Source organism: Hylobates moloch, unplaced genomic scaffold, assembly GCF_009828535.3.
Source record: "Hylobates moloch isolate HMO894 unplaced genomic scaffold, HMol_V3 SCAFFOLD_17, whole genome shotgun sequence".
In the NCBI taxonomy this organism is placed as follows: domain Eukaryota; kingdom Metazoa; phylum Chordata; class Mammalia; order Primates; family Hylobatidae; genus Hylobates; species Hylobates moloch.
In genome coordinates this window covers 45,151,780-45,175,995 of record NW_026652292.1, presented here as the reverse complement: position 1 = coordinate 45,175,995, position 24,216 = coordinate 45,151,780, and the positions used below count along the sequence as shown (strand labels likewise).

The 24,216-nt window shown below is 33.7% G+C and overlaps 1 protein-coding gene across 4 annotated transcripts in view; it reads right to left on the bottom strand.

Annotated features, from left to right (window-relative positions):
- Positions 1 to 441: 441 nt before the first annotated feature.
- GABRA2 (gamma-aminobutyric acid type A receptor subunit alpha2) overlaps positions 442 to 24,216 on the bottom strand; it is a 142,674-nt gene continuing 118,899 nt past the window's right edge. For 2 of the 4 annotated variants that reach the window (XM_032135385.2, XM_032135382.3), the window contains exons 9-11: positions 15,085 to 15,287; positions 9,364 to 9,543; positions 442 to 3,791 (exon numbers count right to left, since the gene is read on the bottom strand). In XM_032135385.2, coding sequence (XP_031991276.1) covers positions 3,495 to 3,791; positions 9,364 to 9,543; positions 15,085 to 15,287 — 680 coding nt within the window. In that variant the 3' untranslated portion in view covers positions 442 to 3,494. The remainder of the gene's footprint in view (positions 3,792 to 9,363; positions 9,544 to 15,084; positions 15,288 to 24,216) is intronic. The other 2 variants (XM_032135386.2, XM_058430171.1) reach the window with 1 other exon arrangement.

Here is a 24,216-nt window from a genome sequence, read left to right as displayed (position 1 = left end):
CAAAGTATTAATGGATGCCAAAGAACCATGATAATTCAGAAGGTGACTTGAGCTACTTCCTTTCTTCTTTCATTGGAATGATGACAGGCCATGCCAAAGAAAAGTACCTATAAAGCTTTGGTGCTCTTCTAGAATCCATGATTATATCATGGCAGGGTTTCTGTCCCTCAACCAGGAATTCAAAAAGAGCCACATAAATGCAAATTATACTTACCAAATAATGAGAGTAAAATAATAGATTCTGCGTTGTTTTGAAAAATAAACTATGAACTATTTAAGAAAAAAAATTTAGAAACATAGCTCAAGGGGATCACTTTTCCAAACCTGAGATAAAGTCAAAATAGAGAGATCCCTGAAAAGATTTCTCAACATTAAGATTGGCACTTAATAGAATCACTAAATTAAAAACAAATTATTAAGTGGTTATATTTCTTCCATTTTATAATCAAACACATAGGAACATGAACAGGAGAAAAGAGAAACATCTTAGCACACTAGTGGCATCACAGCTCATTAAAGAACTCCCAGTACTAAATTAATACATGTTTTACATAGTCTTTAATTTCAAGTCATTATAAGAATGAGATGCACTTAAAATTTCAACTAAATTCAGTGGGTGTGACATGAATGATATTAACACCAATCACAGGGCATGACAGAGGAGGTAAAAAATATTTTTGAATAAATATTAGTTAAATCATAGTAGTAGCTATAAAATAATGAGATTATATCTCTATATATGTACATGTATTTATCTACATTTTGTACATACCATAACTCTTTATGTCATTGTACAACTGCACAAAATAGGTGTAATCTTATGGGCCAAAGAGATCAGTGTTAGTATATATAAAATGTATTTTCTGAAAAATTGATCTTATTGTGATAAATTAATATCCTTTTAAATTTGTTTTTAAATTGGTTCATGGAAAGGAGAATAATTGTTAAGAATCTTGTTCTATAATTTAAAAGCAATTTCCATGGAGCATCCCTAGTCTCCCCACAAGAGCAGAAGCTCCTTTTAATTTATTTAAACATTAAAAGAAGAAGAAATATGTAAAGAGTACATCAAAGTTTAAAGAAATAACAGAGAATTCTGATCCCCATCACTGAAAAATCTGAACTGCCAGAATGTCATTGCACTCAAGTAAAATATTACCACATGAAATTTAAAATAAGAATAACAGTGATAAGTTTTGTGGTCAATCTGCCATAAATGCTAATAATATGGGTGCCATCAATATAGTAGCAGCTCTTTGCCCGAAGTATAGATGAGCCTTTTCTGTGGTCATACAGAAACTGTTATTTACAACGGTTTTTACATATACACATATTTATAAATTTAAGACTTATAGTCAGACATCGAGGGGGCAATGTGGACTTTACAAGAAAAATATTCTTAAAGTATCTAATAATGCATACCATATACAGCAATTTCATTGCTTGCCTTCTGGCATTGTGTACTTTCTTATACAATTGCACACATCCCTAAACTATACAGAAGAGCTATGCGATATTTAAATGTATAAGAAAATAGGATATCTTCTATTTCAATGTATGAATAAAGTGCACATTTTAAAACTAGGTGACAAAGAAAGTGTTACTGGAAGGGAATTAAAGAAATACATTTATTGGCTCATGTAACAATTTTATTTTATTAAGGATTATGGATTACCTCTTGTGAGGGAATTTTTAATGTCAAGGCTGTCTTCTTGGCAAATTCCGTTAATAAGTTGCATTTGTGACCTTGGTTTTATACAATCATGCAAAGCATATAATAGAATCACATGGAAACAAAGAAAATTTAAAAAATTAAATGAGGCAAAGGAATAGCAAGTTTTGCTGAGATTTTGCTTATTTCCATAGATACTCCTTTTATTGATTTTATGAACATACCTATTTATGCACTATACTCAAATACTGTACAAAACTGCAATAAATGTTACTATTCGACTACTTATGTTTCTACAAAAACACCATCGTAAAGGTGCATGTTTTAGTAAAAGTCAACTAATAACTGCTAATGTACATGTCAATCAAAAGTATTTGAGGTTTGCCAAAAACTTTGAATCTAGGCATAATACACAATTTTTAACTTTTATTAGCATATTTCAGGGGCATAAATAATATTTTAAAATATTAAAAGAAAAATGAATTTTACCCATTAATAGCTAGTAATTATATAAAATTTAAAATTGTGGTTTCTAATTTAGCTGTGTGTGTGTGTGCGTGTGTGCGTTTATGTTTGTGCACATGAAATAATCCACAATCTATTGGTGATGTGTTAAAGTTGCAGTGTAAAAATGTTCAACCCTTACCAAAACCTTTTCTGGTATACAAAGCTGTTGTAAATTTGAGTCAGCGAAATTTAAAGTTGCAATTTACAAAAGCAGATTTACATTAATTCTTATCTGAAAGAACTGCTTTCACAAGAGAAATATGTGCCAATTAACTGCCCTTTCCTTTATAATTAGTGGCTTCTGAGTCTTGAAAAGAAGCCTTAAGGCAGAATTTGCAGTAAACAGGAAAAGAGGAGAATCATATAAGTGCTTGTCGTAGTGTGGGGCACCTATGAATTCTCATCAGTGGGAGTATTTGGCACAATTTTCTAATCCAATATGCATGTTGCTCCACAGCAACCAAACTGGATGCCTTTTCCAGTCTCCAGCACCAGTAAAATTTAGCTGATCAATTTCAATACAACACATACCTGGAAAGGTTAAGACACATTTATTTTCTTTTTTTTTTTTAATTAAGGTAGTTTCCAATGATTAAAATGAATTGTAGGATTTCAATTACTACTTTCAAATAAACTCTGAAGCTAAAAATGTAATGACCATGACATTTCAATAGTTATTAAATCGTAGGCATAATTAACATCCTGTCAGGCTGACTCATAATTATTTGAGCTTGTCATGCTGTAATATGTACATGGCTATAGATACTATATAGAGTAATTCATAGCTGATTTCAAATCTCTAGTTTTTCTTATGTGTGCCAAGCTTCCAATTACATTAACAGGGACTCTGAGCACTCATGAACAGAGCTGATGTCAGATACAATGTTTGTTACTTCAAAGGATTCATCTAGGAATGACAATGATGTTATCTTCCATCATAATTAAGCAACAGTAGAAAATACCCCTACTTAAGAGCTAAACCAAAAAGGTGCACAAAGGGTTGTACAGGATCCCCATTTTCATCTCTATTAGAAGAATAGGAAATTAATCAGGTCATCTGAAATTCACTTTAAATCAGGTCCTAGGGTAAATCTTTTAAAAAGGCAATGGCTGTTTTGGCATGGAGTGCTTTCTGTCTGCAGTTCCATGAGTTAGCAAATGCATGTCTCCATTAAAGGTCTACTGGTAAGCTATGTCACTATATACATACTGTACATGTTGGATCACAAATTAGCAGTTATTAGTCAGACTGTACATAGCAAAACAAACCAAATTTAATGTTGCTATACATCCCAAAGATAACATGGGTCTCAATTCAAGGACTGACCCCTAATACAGGTTCTCTGTTTAAATATGTAGCCCAGTAAACTAAATTAAATGTACCAAACAAAACTGGAAAAACTATTCTGGACATTCTGTCAATTTTGCTAACACTGTTAAAAGTTTTCTTGGCTTCAGCTGGCTTGTTTTCTGGCTTCTTGTTGGGTTCTGGCGTGGTTGCACTCTTGGAGATGGTGGAGAGAACTGGATCTTTTGAAAGATTCGGAGCATAATTGGCAACAGCCACTGCATAAGCGTTGTTCTGTATCATAACGGAAGCCTTTTCTTTTTTCTATTGAAAAATACAAAAATTAACAGAGTGTGGGTTGAGTCTGCTACTTAACATTTTCTGAAGTCCACTTCAAATTCTGAAGGAAAGTATCCTAACACAGATCATCATGCATTAGAAAAAAACAGAAATTAGGAAAATAAATAAAGTTGTTTATTAAATTCCAAATCCATTAGGGTGAGAAAACCCCCAGTAAAATTAGTGGTACCACTTTCCTGGAGAATCTTTTTGGTTGTGGGTTGACATGGAAAATAACCAATAGAAAAATGCAACTTTAAAAAACAATATAACTTTTCTCATGAGTCAGTCAAGTATTTGTCAAATGAATGACTGAATGAATAACTGAAATGTAGAAATATTTTAACAAGAGCAATGATAATCTACAATGAATGATCCCACATTTCTAGCTTAGGAACAGGATTCCCTCCCACCTCACGTCAAAGTCATATAGCAATGCTTTACTCAGATGTTGGGAAATTGTAACCTTATGAAGATGGCAGTGCAACAAATACTAGAAACACGGAAGGAGAATAAAATACAAAGTCTTGGATTTTTGCTTAGCTCATCCCGTTTCACTTTATAATCTCTAGTTCTACTATCACAAACTCTTGTCTGAGTCACTATTATCTCCTGCCTGGACTTTGTGTCTGTCTAGCTTGGCTTGACTTTGTCCAACCATTAGACACATTATGGCCACAGGGATCTTTTTTTAAGACATAAATTGGATCATTTAACTTCTATGCTTACATCCCTTAAATAATATTTCATGGAACTTAGAATGAAAACAACATTTTTTTTTACAATGGCTTCTTTCTTTTGCTCATTACTTACTGGCTCCTCTGAAATAACGTCAGTTTTCAAAATACTTCCTTGCTTTGGTGCCATGCTTTTAGCCATGATATTTCCCCAGCCCAGAACACCTCAGTTTTGAAAACCTGGAATACCATCTCCCCACCCCATTTTTCACATGAACACCAATTCCTTCTCTTATTTCGGTCTTGGTTTAAATGCCATTTCCTAAGAAAGGACTTTCTTAAGGTCACTCTAACTAAACATCTCTTTGCTCCCATATATGCTCATTCATAACACTCTAATTTGTTTCCATTATGACGTTTTTCAAAATGTGTTATTTCTTAGTCATGTGATTATTCGATTGACATCTTGCTTTCTCATTCAATGAAGGCTGGTGCTGCTTCTGTCTTGTTCACCTTTGAAATCTTAGCACTTAGCATGAAGCCTTCCACAAGTTAGCAGCATAATACATCAGTGAAATAATATATAATTCACTTAATAAAATGAAAATATAAATAGTACTTATCTGTTTCTTTACTAATATAAATATATTGTTAGTTACTTGAATACAAAGTAAATTGAGACAGCAGTGAATTATCCAAAATAGTGAGCAGGGTGTAAAGCAACAGATATAGAGGACAAATTGGTCTACAATCATATTTTGACTCTTAGTTATTTTAATTAAGAGCTCTCAAAGTGTTCAAATAAGTTTAAAAAGGAGCTCTGAAAGCCCAGAAGATTCTAAAAACAGTCATGGATTACCCATCTTTCACTGGCCTGAGTTTCTTCCTCTCCTTTTTCCCCTGCTGACATTCTTCCAGATCTGGCTTAATTATGAAAGAAGGAAGGACAAGAGATCACCATTTGTAAGTTTGTAAAAGCCACAAAACATCTCTTCTTCAGTAATGAGGCATTTAGTTCCCGTGTTACAAATAGAGGATAATATCCTAGTGAAAACTGATAAGGAAATTATAGCGAACACTTTTTGAGCACTAGAATGTGTCAGGTTGATTGTTAGCCGAGGTGACATCTCTGACAAACCTCACTACGGGATAAGAAGTTCCCTTATTAACCCCATGATATAAGTTCAAAAATGAAGGCTAAAAATGTTTTGTGACTTGACCGGGTCTGTGCCTATTAAATGGCTGAAAAAGCTCTCAAACTTAGATGTATCTGACTTCTAAACCTCTGCTTTTAAACACCATGCCATATGCTTTTTGGTCTGAGGAAGCTGTTTGAGACATGGAGTATGCTTTTTCCTAAAATATACTTGTTGAGGTTTATATCTCTAGGTCAATCATCAAAAAGGGCTTTTCAACTTATAATGTATATAACATACAGTGTTTATATTATTATTTGAACCAAACTGAAACCTCATTTAAAATGATATCAGATTGCACATATAAAGAATCTGGGCCTTGAGAAAGCTCCTTAATATTTTTCTTCAGCTTGTAACTTGACAAAAGGAAGATAATGATACTAAAGGTATATCAAACTGTTGTAATAAACAAATGGATGAATATATTATTCTAACCACATTGAGAAACATATATTCTCCTAGAGGAGTGCAAATCATAACTATTACAAGCCAGACAGTGATTACTGGTGTACAAGATGTAAAGGCAATATAATTTATTATGTTTTAGGTAGAAGAAGACAAATATTTTGTTGAAGAACTCAAGGAAAGTTTGATGGAAGCAGGACATTTATGTTGGATGAGGAACTATGGTGTAGGATTTAGGCATTTAGACAAAGAAACATAAAATGTAAATGTCTTTTTTTGCAACAGGAGTCTCCAGCTAGAAACCCTATACTAATTTTAACGAATATTTTCTTGCCCCTCACTTGAATATCCTTCAATTGCACATATATGCTCAGGAAATGCAGGTACAAAATCTCTGAAAAACTCTAGAGCAGAGGGACTAACCAATCTGAACAGATACTCTGACCAATCAGAACTGATGTTGACTGTAAAAATCAAGCAGCAGCACATACCAGCCAAGTATCAACCCTGCATATTTGTCTGTTGGCATTTTTTGTTTTATGCTAACACTGTGGACTCTTTAATAAGCAGTGTTAAAACTCGTTCCAAGTTATGTTTATAATTTTTATTGACAGCTATAAATAACAAAATCCACCTTATTTTCTTCATTGTTTAAAGTATGGCTTCAATCTCTGAATCGGCGTAAACCTCAGAGTAGGGCTCAGAACTTAAAAAGGTAATGGTTTTGGCCTCAAAGTGCTCTCTCGTAACTTGGAAACTACCATTTTCAGGACCAAGTAAGCAAAATACAACAGCTATAAGTACCATTTTTAGTTAAGAACCCAGTGGCTGGCACCTGTAATTTCTTACCAATTCACTGAATGAAGGGCAGGGTATTCCTATGGTGCTGCATCTTCTCACTCAATTCCTAGTCTCAGCACAGCAAAGCTTTTCTGGCTCAGAATTTTACAAAGTCTTATTTTAAAGGGGAAAATAACTCCCCTGAATCCGTTTAAAAGTAATAACTGCAAATCTATAGTAAAGCAGACTGTTTCTCTTTGTTTAAAATTAAAACCATGTTTATGGAGAAAAACATACTGTTGAATTCATAGCTGACCTACAATTCTAAGATCTTCTAAAGCAGAGTCTATAGGTGAAGTCTACATAATATATATTATTAATATTCTTTATAAGACACAGATTTGATAGTGATAATACCAAAGAATATCCATACCCTAGCTAAATGATATCCAGGAGGTATTACATGGCCCTATTCACTATTGACTTCTATTAAAAATAACTGTGTTGGGAGAAATTGTGCTATAGAGACCTTTTCGAATATCATGCGGGCTTCGGATCAAGCCAGACCATCAGCAGGCTGAATCCTTGGGCCACATGACTGATTTCACTTTATTTAATGTAACTTTTAGCTTACACTCAGAACCTGAAGAAAAATAGTCCAATGAAACCTTTTGTGTTAGTGATTAAAAACAGTACTCATTTCCATAAATGAATTTTTTAATGCTCATGTTCCTATACAACTTTTGTTTCTTTTGAGAACTAGAAAAGTTCGGATAGTTCTGACTGCCTAATTCCTATTGCCTCATCTCATGATATATTTCTACTTTAAGGTACCTAGATAGGCCACTTCGTATCATTTTTGAGAATAAGGCCAGGTATAGCCAAAAATATACACTGTGTTCCAGAAGTCGATTTTAAAAAAAGGTAATGTTACCAGTTGAGAATGGGATCAGTGGGAAGGAGACTGGGGATCATGCAGGCAAACTGACACTATTTTCTATTAATCGTAAGTAATTCTCATGGCTTTTGAAAGCTATGCGTGAATGATTGACAAAATATCTCTCCGGAATTCTTAACCACTAAATCTCACTAGACTTCTCTACCTACACGTCCCACAGGTAATTAAAAGAAAAAAATGTCCAGAAGTGCACTCAGCTTCCATCCACTCTCACTTCCTGCTGAAATCTGTACACTCACTTGTACCCCCTAACCTGTGACTGGTAACACAATTCAGTCAGAACTGATAGTTAACTCCACATTGTCCCCTGGTTACCTCCTTACCATAACCAGGCTAAAACTGATTCAGCTGTGAGTCACATCGACCGAGACAACACTTTCCACTGCCTGTACTTAGTTGCCATTTCATGCTTTTCTGCAGGACCCTGGGGCTTGCCTCTATAATTAAACATGTATGTATCTTTTTCACTTTTGTTTTCCTTTCACTTCATTGTAGGCTCTTTGAAGGCACAGACTGTGTATTGCAGAGCTCCTAGCATAGTTCCTGGCTCAGAAACATTTGCTTAATGATAAATGAGTGGCATGTAACTAAAATGCTTACTATGATAAAAATATATATATAACATATAAAGTATAACAAGATAATATGTTATGTAGACAATAATAAATACTTTATCAGATCAATTGATACAGAATTCAGTAGCTTATTCTACAATTATTTTATGTAAGTCTCCTGAATGTCTTCAATTTCACTATCTACAGATATGTAAGACTGGGAATAATAAAACAGGCTAAATTAAAAAAAAATCAAAGCTTGTGGAAGCTGTTTTACTTGTGATTTAGACCCATATCAGAAGGTGAAGGTTTGATTTATAAAGAAAATAATTTTTTTTTATATATTATCTGGGTGGGGGTAGAGTAAACTATGCTGTTATACAGTTTGTTGAACGTTCAGTTGTCAATGAAGTGGAATGAAAAAGAAATATAACCCACACAAATTGATTTTCCATTTTAAAATGACATTTAGTAGGCTTAAGTATATTTTGAATGTATTACTTTATTGAAGTCTTTGGATATATATTTAAAATATCAAGTCTGGAAAAACCTGGATTGCAGAAATTAAAATGTCTTACACCATGGTGTCAAAACAGCCTTGACTTCCTATGAGCGGTAGAGAAAATAATTTGCTAGTAATTCAGCCAATGTTCTAGCTAACATATAAACACCTATGAGTAAAGTGACCTGGCATTTGAATGAAAATAACAGTTACATGGTTTGGAGTCAGAAAGAATCTTAGGGACTATTCCTTACAATAAAGAAATGGGGCTCTCATTCAGACACTAAATATAATAGGCTTTGGAGAAAAAAATCAGGTCTCCAAAGTGCAAGTCTATGCTTTTTCTACCATACCATGTTGCCTTTTTACAGTTACTGTGGCTACTAGAAAGCCCATTACTTGTAAAATAACAACATGCTCACTGGTCAGATAATGCTATTGTTAACTGTCTACTAATCATCCTGACTGAGAAAAGTGATACTTACAGAAGATTGTTTGAAGGTTAAACAGTCCATCCACTTCTCTAAGTACTCTAAAGTCTTTTCTTGGAATAAACTGGGCCATGAGAAAGCTATATACTTGGACCATATTAGCTTAGCTCCTTGAAGAATTGCTTTCACTGAGTTGTATGTTAATGTAATGCCTTCAGCTTTTATTGAAGGGGACTACAAGAAACATCAATATGAAATCCATTATTGCGTTTATTGGGAAAAATTTGACATCACTTTCTACAGTACCCAGCTTCCCCTAATTAAAAAAAAAAAAAAAACATGATATTTTGTTTTTTCAAAAGGCAATTTCAGTGTAAGGAAAAGTTTTTCTCTGAGAAAACTTACGTATCTAAAGCAAAATAACTCTTCCCTCCCCCAAGGTGTTACTTTGGTCACCAAGAAACTGAGAATTTGAAGCTTAACTGCTATTGCTATGGACTGCAGCTAATGTGCTGGCCCAAAGGTGAATGTATCTGAGTCTATTTTCTTTCATCTTGATTTTCTAATTTTATGTCTATTTTATTTAATTATAATTTAAATACATGCATTCTTTTGATGAACTGCGTGAAATACTTTGGAACAAGGCGGGATGTTATAAATGCAAATAAATAAATAAATACACTTGAAAATGTGATGTTTTCTATGAATTAAATAAAATGACTCATAAAACAATAGCACATTCCATAACTGTCTGCATATTTTGTTCCTATGTCTATGTTTTGAGTAAATTATTATCTAGTGTTTTCTATAATTTCCTTAGCCAGTTTGGACTCACTGACTCAGATTTAGAATTGATAGCAATCTCAAGGAATTACAGTAAATACACTTTTTATCAACTCAATAAGATATGTACTAAATACTGTGCTAAGTAACAGCAGATATGATGATGAATAAGGCAAAATATTGCCCACTCAGATCTCGTAAACTAGTGTAAGAAACAGACTTATCTACAATGTAGCTATAATGTAATGAGATGTTGTAAAAATAATTTGTACCAAGTGGTGTCGAAACACAATTTGGGGAACGAGAGGAGTTAAATACATTAATCTGAAAAGTTTTCATATTATGTAAAACCAGATAGATCTTAACAAATAAGAGGAGTTTGTCAGTTAGCAGCAGCAGAAGAGGTATTATTACAAGAGGGGTCAGCAGGTCTGACGTTATGGAACTATGAAGAGGCATGGATGTTTGGGAAAATGATTGTGGCTAGTAATGGTTAGAGAAAGAATATGATTATGAAACAGATCTATCCTCAATCCTGGATTCACTACCTATTAGATGTGTGATTCTGACCAAGGAACTTTATTGACCAATTCTCATTTCTAAAATAGAAATATTCCCAGACACGTGGAAGTAAAAACATAATAAAAAATCTTCCTTATTATTCATCATAGAAACAAACACAAGAGAAAACTATATACTTGGACTACATTAGCTTAGCTCCTTGAATAACTGCTTCTAATAATTGATTAAAGAACTGAAGAGTTAGTTAAATGATCTGATTTATGATTTAGAATAACTGACAGTAATGTAGAGATAGATAAGAAGACACGATTAAAAATAGAAAGGAGTAAAAAAAAAACTATAAAAAGTATGAGAGATGGTGAAAATATGGTCTAAGATATGTAAGGAGAATAATGAACAAGATTTAATGACTGACTGGATGTTGAGTGATACTTCCGAGTTGTTGGCTTATAAGATTAGGTTGTGGCATTAACTGAAGTATCAATACTGATGAATAACTAGGTATGGGCAGTGGAAAGATCTAAAATCAATTTTCTTTTATTCTTTCTAAAACAGATATTGTCATATTCAGGATGAGACTGAGGTTGAGATGTTATATTCAGGTAGAAATGTTCCAGGAATAGGTTAGATATATTATCTTGTAAGTTAAAAGGTACGGTGTATAGTTATCAATAATGACCTTGAATAGTGAAATGAAGGCATGGGTTTTAAATTTTGATTGGGTAATACCTCTTTAACTCACACCATATTTACTGAGCACCTAATACATGTAAGAACCTGTACAAAATGCCAGAAAGAAGTGATGTGTTAAACAAAAACGGTCATTGTCATGATCAGTGAAAGAGTTGAGACAGAAACGTGCAGTTACAACCTACAGTCAAGGCTCTAATGCAAAAGAACAGAGTACTGTACACACTTAAAATGGAGGCCTAATCATTTACAAGGGCAGGGGAGGGCTCAAACATTTCCTGAGGAATTGATATTTGTGCTGAGGATGGCAAATGGGGGGACAGTATGCTTAGTGTTGCAGATATTCATGCAAGCATTGTCAGTAAAACCCATAAAGTGAGAATCACACAGTGAATACTGAAAACAAAAACAGCATTAAAGAAAGCAGAATTGACTGTCTTTAGGGATAAACAAGAACAGATGCCAGGGAAGCTGGGTCCTCTCTGAACTCTGGCAGAGAATCAAAAAACAGAAAATGAATAGTGGCAGCTGCCAGGATGTGAGGGAAGAAAGCTCATACTCTGAAGTTTGATTTAAGAAAGAAAAGAAGAGAAAAAGTGGCTGTGCTGAGCCTGAAGAATGATTCTGGAGCACAATAGTAAAAAAATTTAATGGGGATTCCTTGAGAAAAATAGGAAAATTATTTTCAGATCTTAAAATATGGAGTGCTCTTATTAGTGCTCTTCAGCTACAAGATAGTAAATAAAAGGAATTTAGATTATCATTGGTCGAGAATTAAGTTGAAAGTTATAAGATAACATTGCAAGCAATGCTTTAAAAAAGTTTGAATATAGAAAAGAAGGGAGAAACTGAGGATGTGGGAAGAAAGTGGCATAGGCTTGGAATGTTTTATTCTTGGTAAATTAAGCATATTAAGCATCTTCATAAGCTGAAAGAAAGGAGGCAGTGGAAAATAATAAGATGGCTTTGAAGACATAAAATAAGGAAACAATAACTAATGGAACAGGTTTGAGAAAGCAAGAAGGATAGAGATCCAATCAAGAGGTGGGTTGAAAGAATTTGTATTGAGCAAAAGGAGGAAAGGAAAAACATTGGATATGAAAAAGGGTTCCATAACAGCCTGGGGTTGCATAAATAGACACCTTTGTATTTGGAAAGGCATAACAATTGAGAGTTTGATAATCTGATCCAGCACTGTATTTTTCTAATGATAAGGTTTTCTTGTCTAATTTTACAACTGAGGCTAAAAGTAGTGTAAAGTCCTGCCCAAGCTCACAGAACAAGGTAGCTTTGCCTTTTAATATAGGGCTCAAACGTAGCTTCAGTATAACTGAGAGTGTTTATTTATTTATTTGCAAAAACTAAATTTAAGTAACAGTGCACATTCTGCATGTAATATGTCGAGTGTGCAATCCACATGTAAACAGGTTAAAGACATATGTCTTTTTCTTAAAACATACAATATCAATATGGAGCTGAATCATTATTCTTATGGGGCAAATTGATACTTGGTATTTTATGAATTTTCAAAGAACTTTTCATTTGCTCGTTGGATTGACAGATAACCACATTTGCTCATGTTTACTAATGTCAAAACAAAAGGACTTCCACAAGCCTGGTTAGTCAGAAAGGACACTAAAAACAGTCTGTGGACAGAAACTCTGTATTTAAAGAACATTATAATATTCTGCTTAAAAATTAAGTCTAAGGAATATTAAGATAAAAGTATATTACACTGAAATAATCTTTTAGGCAGATAGGCTACTTTAGGGCACTCTTCTGGATATCCTTTTAGTTTTAAGGACATTTTCATTCTTAGTCTGAAGGTAGGTTTATGAAACAACTCTCAAAACTCATCTGAATCATGAAATTGGATAGAATACCCACTGATAAATTCATTATAAGTATTTTTTACAAAACTTTCCATGAAGGCAAAGAAGTGCTCCCACTGGTATTACATTGTCAGATTTAAGATCACAAACTCGTTCATTCTTTTATACAATGAATATTTATGAAATGCCTGCTAAGGACCAGGCACTGTGCTGGACACTCTAGCTATGGAAAAGGAAATGAGAACAGCAATGTCTGATATATTGTTTTCCTGAAGTAAACCACAAGAACTAAAATAACATAAACAATGTTCATTCTTTTCCTGAAAATTAGGTTGGAACCTAACTGATTTTGACATAGATTTATCCCGGCTATGTGTAATTTGGCATATGGATAGACTTATTCATGAGGGTAAGCTATTGCCTTTATAGAGCATTATCAATTATTTGTTTTTCACATTTAGAGGTACTTCTGTTTTCCAAGGTAAAGAGTTGAGAAGGCATATCATTTCAGAATGTCAATTTGGTACTCTCTAATATTAAAATAATATATCAATAAATTTATATATGGGAATTCATGGCACAAAACATTTGTCTTTTGTGACATATTTACAAAGGTCTAATATTTTATCTCCAAAAAATTGGTATAAAGATGCATGTGTAACCAATATACCTTAAAAAATAATTGCATAGATACCATGAAAAAGCAGTACACCATATGGGCAATGAAAACATAAATCAATACTAAAATGTAATGGAAATGCGGAAACAGCCCAGAAGTTAAGCATACAAAATTGACCAGATTCCTTTTAATATTTATTTGTTGGCTCTGTTAGTAGGGAAAACACAACTTATAAAATGAAATAAATCATCAGTCTTATTAAAATTTCTATGGCTTACAAAATTAAGGAAAAAGACCGAGACTTTTAAACTATAATATTTACTGCTTGCATATTTAAACTGTAACATGGTCATAGAAATGAAAAAATATATTCAAATAACTGAAAAAGAAATCAAATCTGCCAGTATGTTAATCCAAATTTAATAAAAGAAGCATTTAGGTTGATACAATGTTAAAGATATCCTCTGAATACAACTTTTTACCATTATTAAGAATATAGATGATTATGATACATTCAAATCCTCCGCTTAGGCAGATACATAATCTACAGAGTATGAAAGGAAACAGCTGTTATATCAATGCACAATCTCCCATTAGATTCAGTATGTGAAACCTAAATATGGACAGCAATAATCTCAACAGAAGTTAATCTTAAAAACAAATAACTTTTCCCTTTTAGACCATATGAGCAATTTAAAATTCCTAAGCATTCCAGCACCGACATATTTATTCCATACAACATGGGAAAGATTTTGAAAAAATGCTATCTGGGCTTTTACAATCAATCAGCAGAGCCTGGAACGGGTGAAGAGGATTCAATTCATTGATAGAGCCTGGAATTCTATATTAAATAAAATTAATGCCCATTTTATTTTTCCAATCTCTTTATAATAATGCAGTGTGGTGTTAAAACCATGAACTTAACAGTCAGACAGGTAGATCGGAGTTCAAGTATACTTACTGACAAGATGTGTAAGCTTGGGCAAGTAAATAACTTTACTGTTTCAGATTTTCATGAGTAAAAATGAGAATAAGAAGGCAGTCTAGTCATAAGGATGCTATAAAGATTACGCAAGAGAGCATATGTAAAACACTCAGCATAGTGCCTGACACAGCTCAACAGATGCTACGGAGTGGTTTTAATGGAAGTATTACTACTACAAGCACTCCTAAAGCATTTCAGGCAAGAACACTTTAAAAGAAATTGATATGATTCAAATTCATATATATATGGATGTCTTTAATGTCAGTTTTTAGAAACATATCTGTTACAAGCTGAATTCATTAGGGTATTTTCTTAATAATGATAACACGGAAGCTGTCACTTACCTTGTCATTTACTACACTCTTCCCATCCCAAGCCCATCCTCTTTTGGTGAAGTAATTAACAGTTGCAAATTCAATTAGGGCAGAGAACACAAATGCATAACAAACAGCAATAAACCAGTCCATGGCAGTTGCATAAGCCACTTTGGGGAGAGAATTCCGAGCACTTATGCTTAGAGTTGTCATCGTTAGGACAGTTGTTACTCCTGCAAAAGAAAAGATAGGAACCAAAAACATCAATAGGTACTAGCAGGACAGCATGGGAAGTTCTCCCTCCATCCCCCAAAGCTTTTACTACTCTTATCCACTAAAAAGGAATAAATAAATGAATAAATACTAGAATACAGTGTAAAGTTAATTATCTTAAATGGTTATGATATTTCGTGATGTAATGACTCTCAAAATACTTTCGGTTTCCATTTTTGTTCTGTATAAAAATCACTTTTCCTCTTCTTAAGTACTATTGAAGTTAAAAAGACTGGGGATACTGAAGTAGAATTACCTACAAGGAAAAGCAGGCACTTTAAATGGGCCCATTGCCAATTAATACATATTTTTGAAATCTTATAAAATCCTCACATTAATTTGTTCATCATTTATTTGAATCATGTTAAGCAATGGACCAATAACCCACAGAAGTAATCATGAAGGAACCGTGATTTAAAAATACTTCAAGAGGCTGGGCACGGTGGCTCATGCCTGTAATCCCAGCACTTTGGGAGGCCGAGGTGGGTGGATCACAAGGTCAGGAGTTCAAGACCAGCCTGGCCAATATGATGAAACCCCCCCCCTACTAAAAATACAAAAATTAGCCAGGCATGGTGGTGGGTGCCTGTAATCCCATCTACTTGGGAGGCTGAGGCAGGGAGTTGCTTAAACCCGGGAGGCAGAGGTTGCAGTGAGCCAAGATCACAATGCCGCACTTCAGCCTGGGTGACAGAGCAAAAGTCCGTTGAAAGAAAGCAAGAAAGAAAGCAAGAAGGAAGGAAGGAAGGAAGGAAGGAAGGAAGGAAGGAAGGAAGGAAGGAAGGAAGGAAGGAAGGAAGGAAGGGAGGGAGGAAAGAAGGAAGAAAGGAAGGAAGAAAACAGAGAGAAAGAAAGAAACTAAGGAAGAAAGAAAGAAGAATACTTCAAGCACGACTATTTCAGTATGAAATTAATAATTCTGGATTGCTCAGCATTACGAGGACATAATTTTCTTTTAAAACATAACTTAGAATCCATAAAATATAAAGCAAACCACTAAAAACCAAACCTCATAAAATATAATTAATTGTTTTGTAATTTTCTTGGTTTTAAAATAATATATTTCCTTTCCTTTTAACATACAGCTTTTCTGACAGTGGTAAGGGAAGTCACAATTGTTAAAAGAAAAGAAGGCAATAATTCAGGAGGTAAATTGCATTATAAGTCCTCAAAATGGCTACTACAATAACCTGTTTTGTCAGGGATCCAATATAAGTTTAGTTGTGTGCACTGGAGGTACATTAAATTAAAAGAAAATATGAAAATGTTAAAGAAATGTTCATTCATATTTGAAGGTTCTTTGTATTTTATTTTCCTTTAGGATAAAGCAGTATTTTTATTCATTTACAAAACAGTAATTCTAAATAGCAGTAATTCTAGTAAAGCATGAGTAAATGCATCTAGAAATACCATATGATTGTAATAGTAAGAATGAAAGAAAAAAGGAACTATATTTCACCGGTTGCTGACTTATTAAAAACCACATTTACAGAAACATAGTATGCTTGCATGTGCTGAACTGCGAAAGGTTTCAGACTGATATGTTGCTTTCATTTGAGACTTTTGTACAAAAGAATAGAATATAAAACAAATACACGTACATATATACATATACATGTATGTACATATATGTGTACATGCACGCAATATAGGAAATGAAAATAACAAATCAGCAGCAATTGTAAAGGTAATACAAAAAAAGTTGCTTTTTAAAAGCAGTATTATCATCAAAATGTTAGTAAAACTTTAAAAAATTGATAACTCTCCTGGTATTGAGGAAGATATGGGGCATTACAAATTTGTGCCATACCTAAGAAACTGTTGTCTAATCCAAGGTCGTGAAGAATTAGGCCTATTTTTCTTATCAGTTTTAGAGTTTTAGGTCTTACCAGTAAGTCTTTGGTCCATTTTGAGTTCATTTTTGTGTATGGTGTAAGTTAGATGTCCACATCCATTCTTTTGCACCTAGATAGCCCGTTGTCCCAGAACCATGTGTGAGAAAAGACTTTTGTTTCCCCATTAGATTATCTTGGACACTTCGTTGAGAATCAATTGACCATAGATATATGGGATATCTCTGTACTCCAAATTTTATACCCTTGATATACATATTTATCCTTAGTCAAGTTTTACACTGTTTTGATGACTATAGCTTTTAATTAACTTTCGAAATCAAGAAGCTTGAGTCCCTTCTTATTCTTATTCATCAGTCTTAGTTTTCTTCGAGATTGTTTTGGCTATTCAGGATCCCTTACATTTCTGTATGTTGTTATGGTTGTGTTATGGTCATTTTGTTCATTTCTGCAAAAAAGGTCATTGGAATTTTAATAGGTATTTCATTGAATCTGCACATGATATTCGGTACTAATGCCATTTTAATGATATTAAGTCTTTCAATCTTTGAACACAGGATATATTTCCATTAGATCAATCTCTCTCTTTCTCTATAATAAACACTTCCATTTATTTAGGGCTTCTTTAATTTCATACAGCAACATTCTATAGTTTTCAGTGTATAAGTCTTTCATCTCCTTGGTTAAATGTATTTATAGATATTGTATTTGTTTGGATGCTAATGTAAATGGAATGGTTTTCTTAACTTTCTGTTCAGACTGTTCATTGCTTATGTACAAAAACACAACTGATTTTTTCTATGTTGATTTTGTACCCTGCACCTTTGCTGAATTTGTTTAATAGCTGTAACAATTCGTTACAGGGTTCGTTAAGGGTCTTAAAGTTAGGGGTCTTCGTTAAGGGTTAGGTGTTCGTTAAGGGTCTTCTATAAATAAGATCATGCAAATAGAGAGAGTTTTACTTCTTCCTTTCCAATCTGTATATTTTTATTTGTTTTTCTTACCTAATTGCCCTAGCTAGAACCTGTAGTATAACGTTGAATAGAATTGGTGAGAGCAGACATATGTGTCTTATTTCTGATGTTAGGGAGAAACTGTAATCCTTCACCAATAGGTATGATTGTTTTCATTTTTTTCACTTTCCACAAATATGTTGTATTATATTGATTTGATTTTTGTATGCTGACCCAACCTTGCATTTCTGGGATAAATCCGACTTTGTCATGCTATGTAATCCTTTTAAAATGTGGCTGATTTTAGTTTGCTAGTATTTTATTGAGGGCATCTGCATCTACATTTATAAGGAATATGGAACTGTAGGTTTTTTATTGTCATTTCTTTCTCTAGTTTGGTACTGGTATCTTGGCAATACAGCCTGATAAAGTGAGTCAGGAAATGTTTCCTTCTCATGTATTTTCTGGAATATTTTGAGAAAGATTGTTGTTAATTCTTTATATGTTTGGTAGAACTCACCAGTGAAGCCATTTGACCTTGAGGTTTTCTTAATTGGAAGATTTTGTTTACTAAACTCATAGTTTTATTTGTTATAGGTTTATTCAGAATCTTGAGTCAATTTTGGTCATGCATAGTTTCTAGGAATTGTTATAGTTAATCTAGATTATCTAAATTTTTGGCATACAATTGTTCCCAGAATTACTTTGTTATACATATATATATATATAATATATACATATATATAATAGAATAGAGAGAGGAGAGAGGGGAGGGGGGAGAGGGAGAGAGGAGTCAGTTTTTGACATTTACCAGGTGAATGCAGTAGTGTGATTTACTCATGCACACCTCCTGGTTAAAGTTTTGTGCCTCAGACCTGAGTATCTGGTTACAGATAGTTTTCATATTTTTAGTAGAGACAGGGTTTTGTTGTATTGGCTTGTCTGGTCTCAAACTCCTGGTCTCAAGTGAGTGATCCACCCGCCTAAGCCTCCCAAAGTGCTGTGATTACAGGCATGAGCCACTGCGCCTTGCCACTTTATATATGTGTGTGTGTGTGTGTGTGTGTGTGTGTGTGTGTGTGTGTATAAAATATATATAATATATTGTATATAATATATTGTATATATATTATACATATGTTTATTTATCTATGGTCAGAAGTGATGTCTGGTCTTCTTTCCTGATTTTAGTAATTTGATTTTTTTCTCTTTTTTTCTTGGTCATTGTAGCTAAAAGTAAGTCAGTGTTATTGATCTGTTCAAGAACCAACTTATGGCTGTGTGGTAATTTTTTCTCTTTGTTATTTCTGTTCTCTCTACAATTTATCTCTACTCTAACACTTATTTTTCTTCCTCTTGCTTTGGGTTTAGTTTGTGCTTTTCTACTTTTCAAGGCAGATGGTTAAGTTATTGATTTGAGAATTTTTTTCTCTTTTTAACATAAGTGGTTAGAGATACAAATTTCTCTTTAAGAACAAGCTTTTGTATTTTCCATAACATATGTTATTTTTTGTTTCCATTCATCTTATTTTCTAAAACCTCTTGTGATCTCTTCTTTGATTTCATGGTTATTTAGAAATGTCTTGCTTAATGTTTACATATGCAAATTTTCCAAATTTTGTTTTTTATTGATTTCTAATTCTACTCTATTGTAGTGTACTTTGTAATAACTCAATCTTTGAATTTGTTGAGACTTGTTTAATGGCCTAATGCATTATCTTCCTAGAGAATGCTCCATGCCCAGTTGAGAAATATGTGCATTCTGCTTTTAATGACCAGAGTACGTTAGGTCTAGTTGGCATATTCTTTATTCAAGTCTTCTACATTTTGCTGATCTTCTGTCTAGTTATATTCATTTTTAATATTTTAAAATTAAAAATTTAAAAATTTAATATTTTATATTAATAATATAGTAAACAATTTTTATATTTAATTTTTAATATTTAAAATAAATATAAAATAAATTTATAAATTTAAATACAAATAAACATACAATAAATTTTATATTTAATTTTTAATATTTTATTTTAGTTTTGACGAATAATTCTTGGTTGAGTATTTTTCTTTTCAAATATCTTCCCATGGCCTCTGGTCTCCATGGTTTTTGATGATTTTTTAGGTGCTAATTATATTGAGGATCCCTTTTATATGAGGTGCTACTTTGTTTGTAACATTTGGTTGTTTAAAGATTCTCTATTGGCCTTTGGCATTCCACAGTTTTATTATGATATATCTAGTTGTCATTTCTTAGAGTTTACTTATTTCTGGTTCATTGAGCTTCTTGGATGTGCTGATAGATGGTTTTGATCAAGTTTGAAAGGTTTTAGCCATCATGTCTTCAAATATTCTCTTTTTTTTTTTTTTTTTTAAAGATGGAGTCTGTCTGTCACCCAGGGTAGAGGGCAGTGTCATGGTCTCGGCTCACTGCAACCTTCGCCTCCCAGGTTCAAGCAATTCTCCTGCCTCAGCCTCCCGAGTATTTGGGATTACAGGCATGCACCACCACTCCAGCTAATTTATTTTTATTTTTAGTAGAGATGGAGTTTCACCATGTTATCCAGGCTGGTCCAGAACTCCTGATCTCAGATGATCCACCCTCCTCGGCCTCCCAAAGTGCTGGGATTACAGGTGTGAGCCACTGTGCATGCTCCAAATATTCTTTTTTCACCTGTCTCTTTCTACTCTTGTTCTGTGACTACAACATATTCATGTGTTAATATGCTTGATGATGTACAACAGGTCTTATAGACTTTGATTAATTTTCCTCATTTTTTTCTTTCTGTTCCTCATATTCAACAATCTTAATTGGCTTATCATTGAGGTAACTGATTTTTCTTTTTGGACTGTTTGAATCTGCTGGTAAGCCCCTCTAGTGAATTTTTTATTTCAGTTATGATAATTTGAACTACAGAATTTCTAATTGTTTCAATTTTTCAATAATTTATATCACTTTATTGATAAAGTGTTTGAAACATCATTATTATATTTTCCTTTAGTTCTTTCGACACGGTCTCCTTTAGCTCTTTTATCATAGTTAGCATAGTTAAAGTCTTTGTGTGGTTAGTAAAATGTCTGGGCTTCCTCAGATAGAATTTCTAGTAATTTTTTTTTCCTGAAAATGGGTTATAGTTTCTCTTTACTTTGGATATCTCATATTCTTTTTTGAAAATTGGACATTAGGAATATTATAATGTGGCAAATCTGGAAATGCCACCTTTTCTGTTTACTGCTTTGGCGTAGCCTGGTCTCATGACACTATAAACAGAGAGTACTGGACATCAAACAAAGAGATAGTGCACTTACCTGGAAAGCTCACAAACCTTCCATGTACCTGTCTACCAACAATGTGCATTTTTCTACACCTAGTTGGGCACTCTCTAAATGTTTCCTTAGCATTTCTTTAACAGACTGTTTCTTTTTTTTATCACCTCTGTGATCTGTACAATTCACTTCTTCTCTGGGAGGCTCTTTTGTCAGTTAAATACAAAAAAAGGTACATACTTTAAAGCGTTTTTAGCACTAAAATTCTCTATAATATGTGAAATATATGTGATTATTCCCCATGCACAGACAATACTTAACTTGTAGCACTTTTTATTTTGGTTTATTTTATGTAATATTTTTATATCAAGGTATAGGCCAAAAACGTTAGATAACTGATGTTTCAACTCTCAATAGCTGAGCAAACGATGTCCAAGCAAAGAGTGTTGGGTGAAGATACACGCTGAGAAGAAAGTCAAACCAAGGTAGGTAGTTTAACACAGAGACTGACACTGCTGTAGCAGCTTCCCCATTTCTAAAGTAAGGATCACCAACAGGGCTTTCCATTACTGTTGTTACTAAGATCAAATGAGTTTCTTCATGTAAAGCTGTGCACCTACTATAAAAAAAAAAATACTTCAATGCATTTATGCAGAAAATGTCACTCTGAAAGAAAAGGTAGATTTAAATCAGAAAGACAAAAGAAAATAAAATCCTCCTATGTATTTGTGGTTGGGGTGCGGGGTGGAAGTTAAGAAGAAGTCTCAGAAACCAAACAGGCACGAAAGACTGCAATAGAACACATGTAAAATTATTTGATACCACCTGCTGGTTACTGCTAGGAATGACAGAAACAAAAGATACTCTGATAACACGTGTTGGGTTTCCCCTGCTTCAGGCCAATGGATAAAAATTGAAAGGACAGAATATAACAAAGGTATGCAAAAGACCAGGTTGTATGTGCCTCTAGAAAGAAGTTCTACAGACTGCAAAACCTGAGCTATGCACACTGCAGCATTAGTAGAATGTGCATTCTCAGGTGTCTCAGGTGCAAGAAACTTTGACATTTTGTTGAATACCCTATCCCCCAAATACAATAAAATAAACATTTACAAATACAATCTAAATGTACTATAAAAGGTTATAATTTTTAACTCAGAGCTGTACTGCATCTGTATGATAAAATCATTGGAATTTCTATGTGTTAGAGAAATTAGAATTTGGATGACATATTTTGTCAAAAACCTTAACTCAGACTCACATCTTTAATATTGGTGAGAATAAAGAAAGAATTATGATCTAGAAGAAAATGTTTCAAAGGCTAATAATAATGTGGACAAGACTGTTGAAGGAATCAAAATTGTTCCATTTACCTAAATATATCACAGATTTAATTTATCCAAAACTCGTGTCCCTCTCCTCACTTTTCTTCCTGAAGTCCTTCTCTCAGTGAAAGACTTCACAATCTAAATGATGCCATTTTCATATTGGCATCAATGTGAAGCTGTAGAGATATAAAAATTTTGTCAGTCTAGGGAATTGTACATGTTGTTTACTCTACCTGGAGTCTTTTCACTGTCACTTGTTTACCTGTTTTTTATTTAGCTACCTTCTATTTCTTTACTTAATAAATTATTATTAAGTGCCTACTAAATGTCAGGTACTTTTGTAAAAACTGAGAATACACCAATTAACAAAATTGCAAAGGTTCCTGCACCCTAGGGTGCCCTTTCTCCTAATGCTGCAGTATACATAGCTCAGGTTTTGGAATCTGTAGAATTTCTTTCCTGAAGGCACACACAACCTGGTCTGATGCATATCTTTGTTATATTGTCCTTTTCAATTTTTTGTTATTTGGCACAACTGTATACCCCAATAAATTATATGGATTAGAGCCTGCGTGTCTTCTCCCCAAAACGTAAGAGCATGCTTAGTTGAGGGTAGTACTTCATTTGTTTTTTAATAAATTAATAAATATTTATTGAAACCACCCCGCCAGTAATCTGTAACCAATAAATATTTATTTTTAGGATAATTGCAAGAAACCTATACTTCCTTTTATGAAGCAAGCATAAATTTCGTCCCTACTTTGTGCTGAGCACTGTGGAGTTGTGAACGGAGTGTTAGCAAAGCCAGATAAGCTCTCTAAGAGATATTAAAAAATAAAAGTACAAAACAACCCAACCTCACAACTGAACAAGGTTTAAGATGACCTATAATAGAGCAGCCCACCTTGAAATGGAGGTTGGGTAGGGCTTCCCTTAAGAAGTAGGGACAAAGTTAACGGGGTATCCAGAAAAGGAAAGATAATCCTAAACTAGAAAACAGCATGTACAGAAAATCCCAGGAACACGGTGAAGCCGAGGGCATTTAGGAGGAATAGAGAGAAGGCTACAAGGCAGGAAGGCCAGAAATAAGGGTTTCATGAAAGAAGGTGAGGCCAGAAGAGGAAGCTGGAGCCAGACTATTCAAAGCCTGTTTGATTATGCTAAGGTAATATAACTTACTTTCAAGAGCAATGGGAAACTGTTTATTATAATGTAAGTTCTGGGGTACATGTGCAGAACGTGCAGGTTTGTTACAGAGGTGTACACATGCCATGGTGGTTGGCTGCACCCATCAACCCATCATCTACATTAGGTATTTCTGCTAATGCTATCCCTCCCCTAGCCCCCCACCCCCTGACAGAAATTTAAACAGTGTTGTGGCGTGATCAGTATTTCTTATTTAAAATATGACTTTGGCTATTATTTAGTTTTAGTTAAGGCAGTATTGTTTTTCCTCCCCTAGTTGTTTTTAAGACTGTCTCTGTCTTTGCTTTA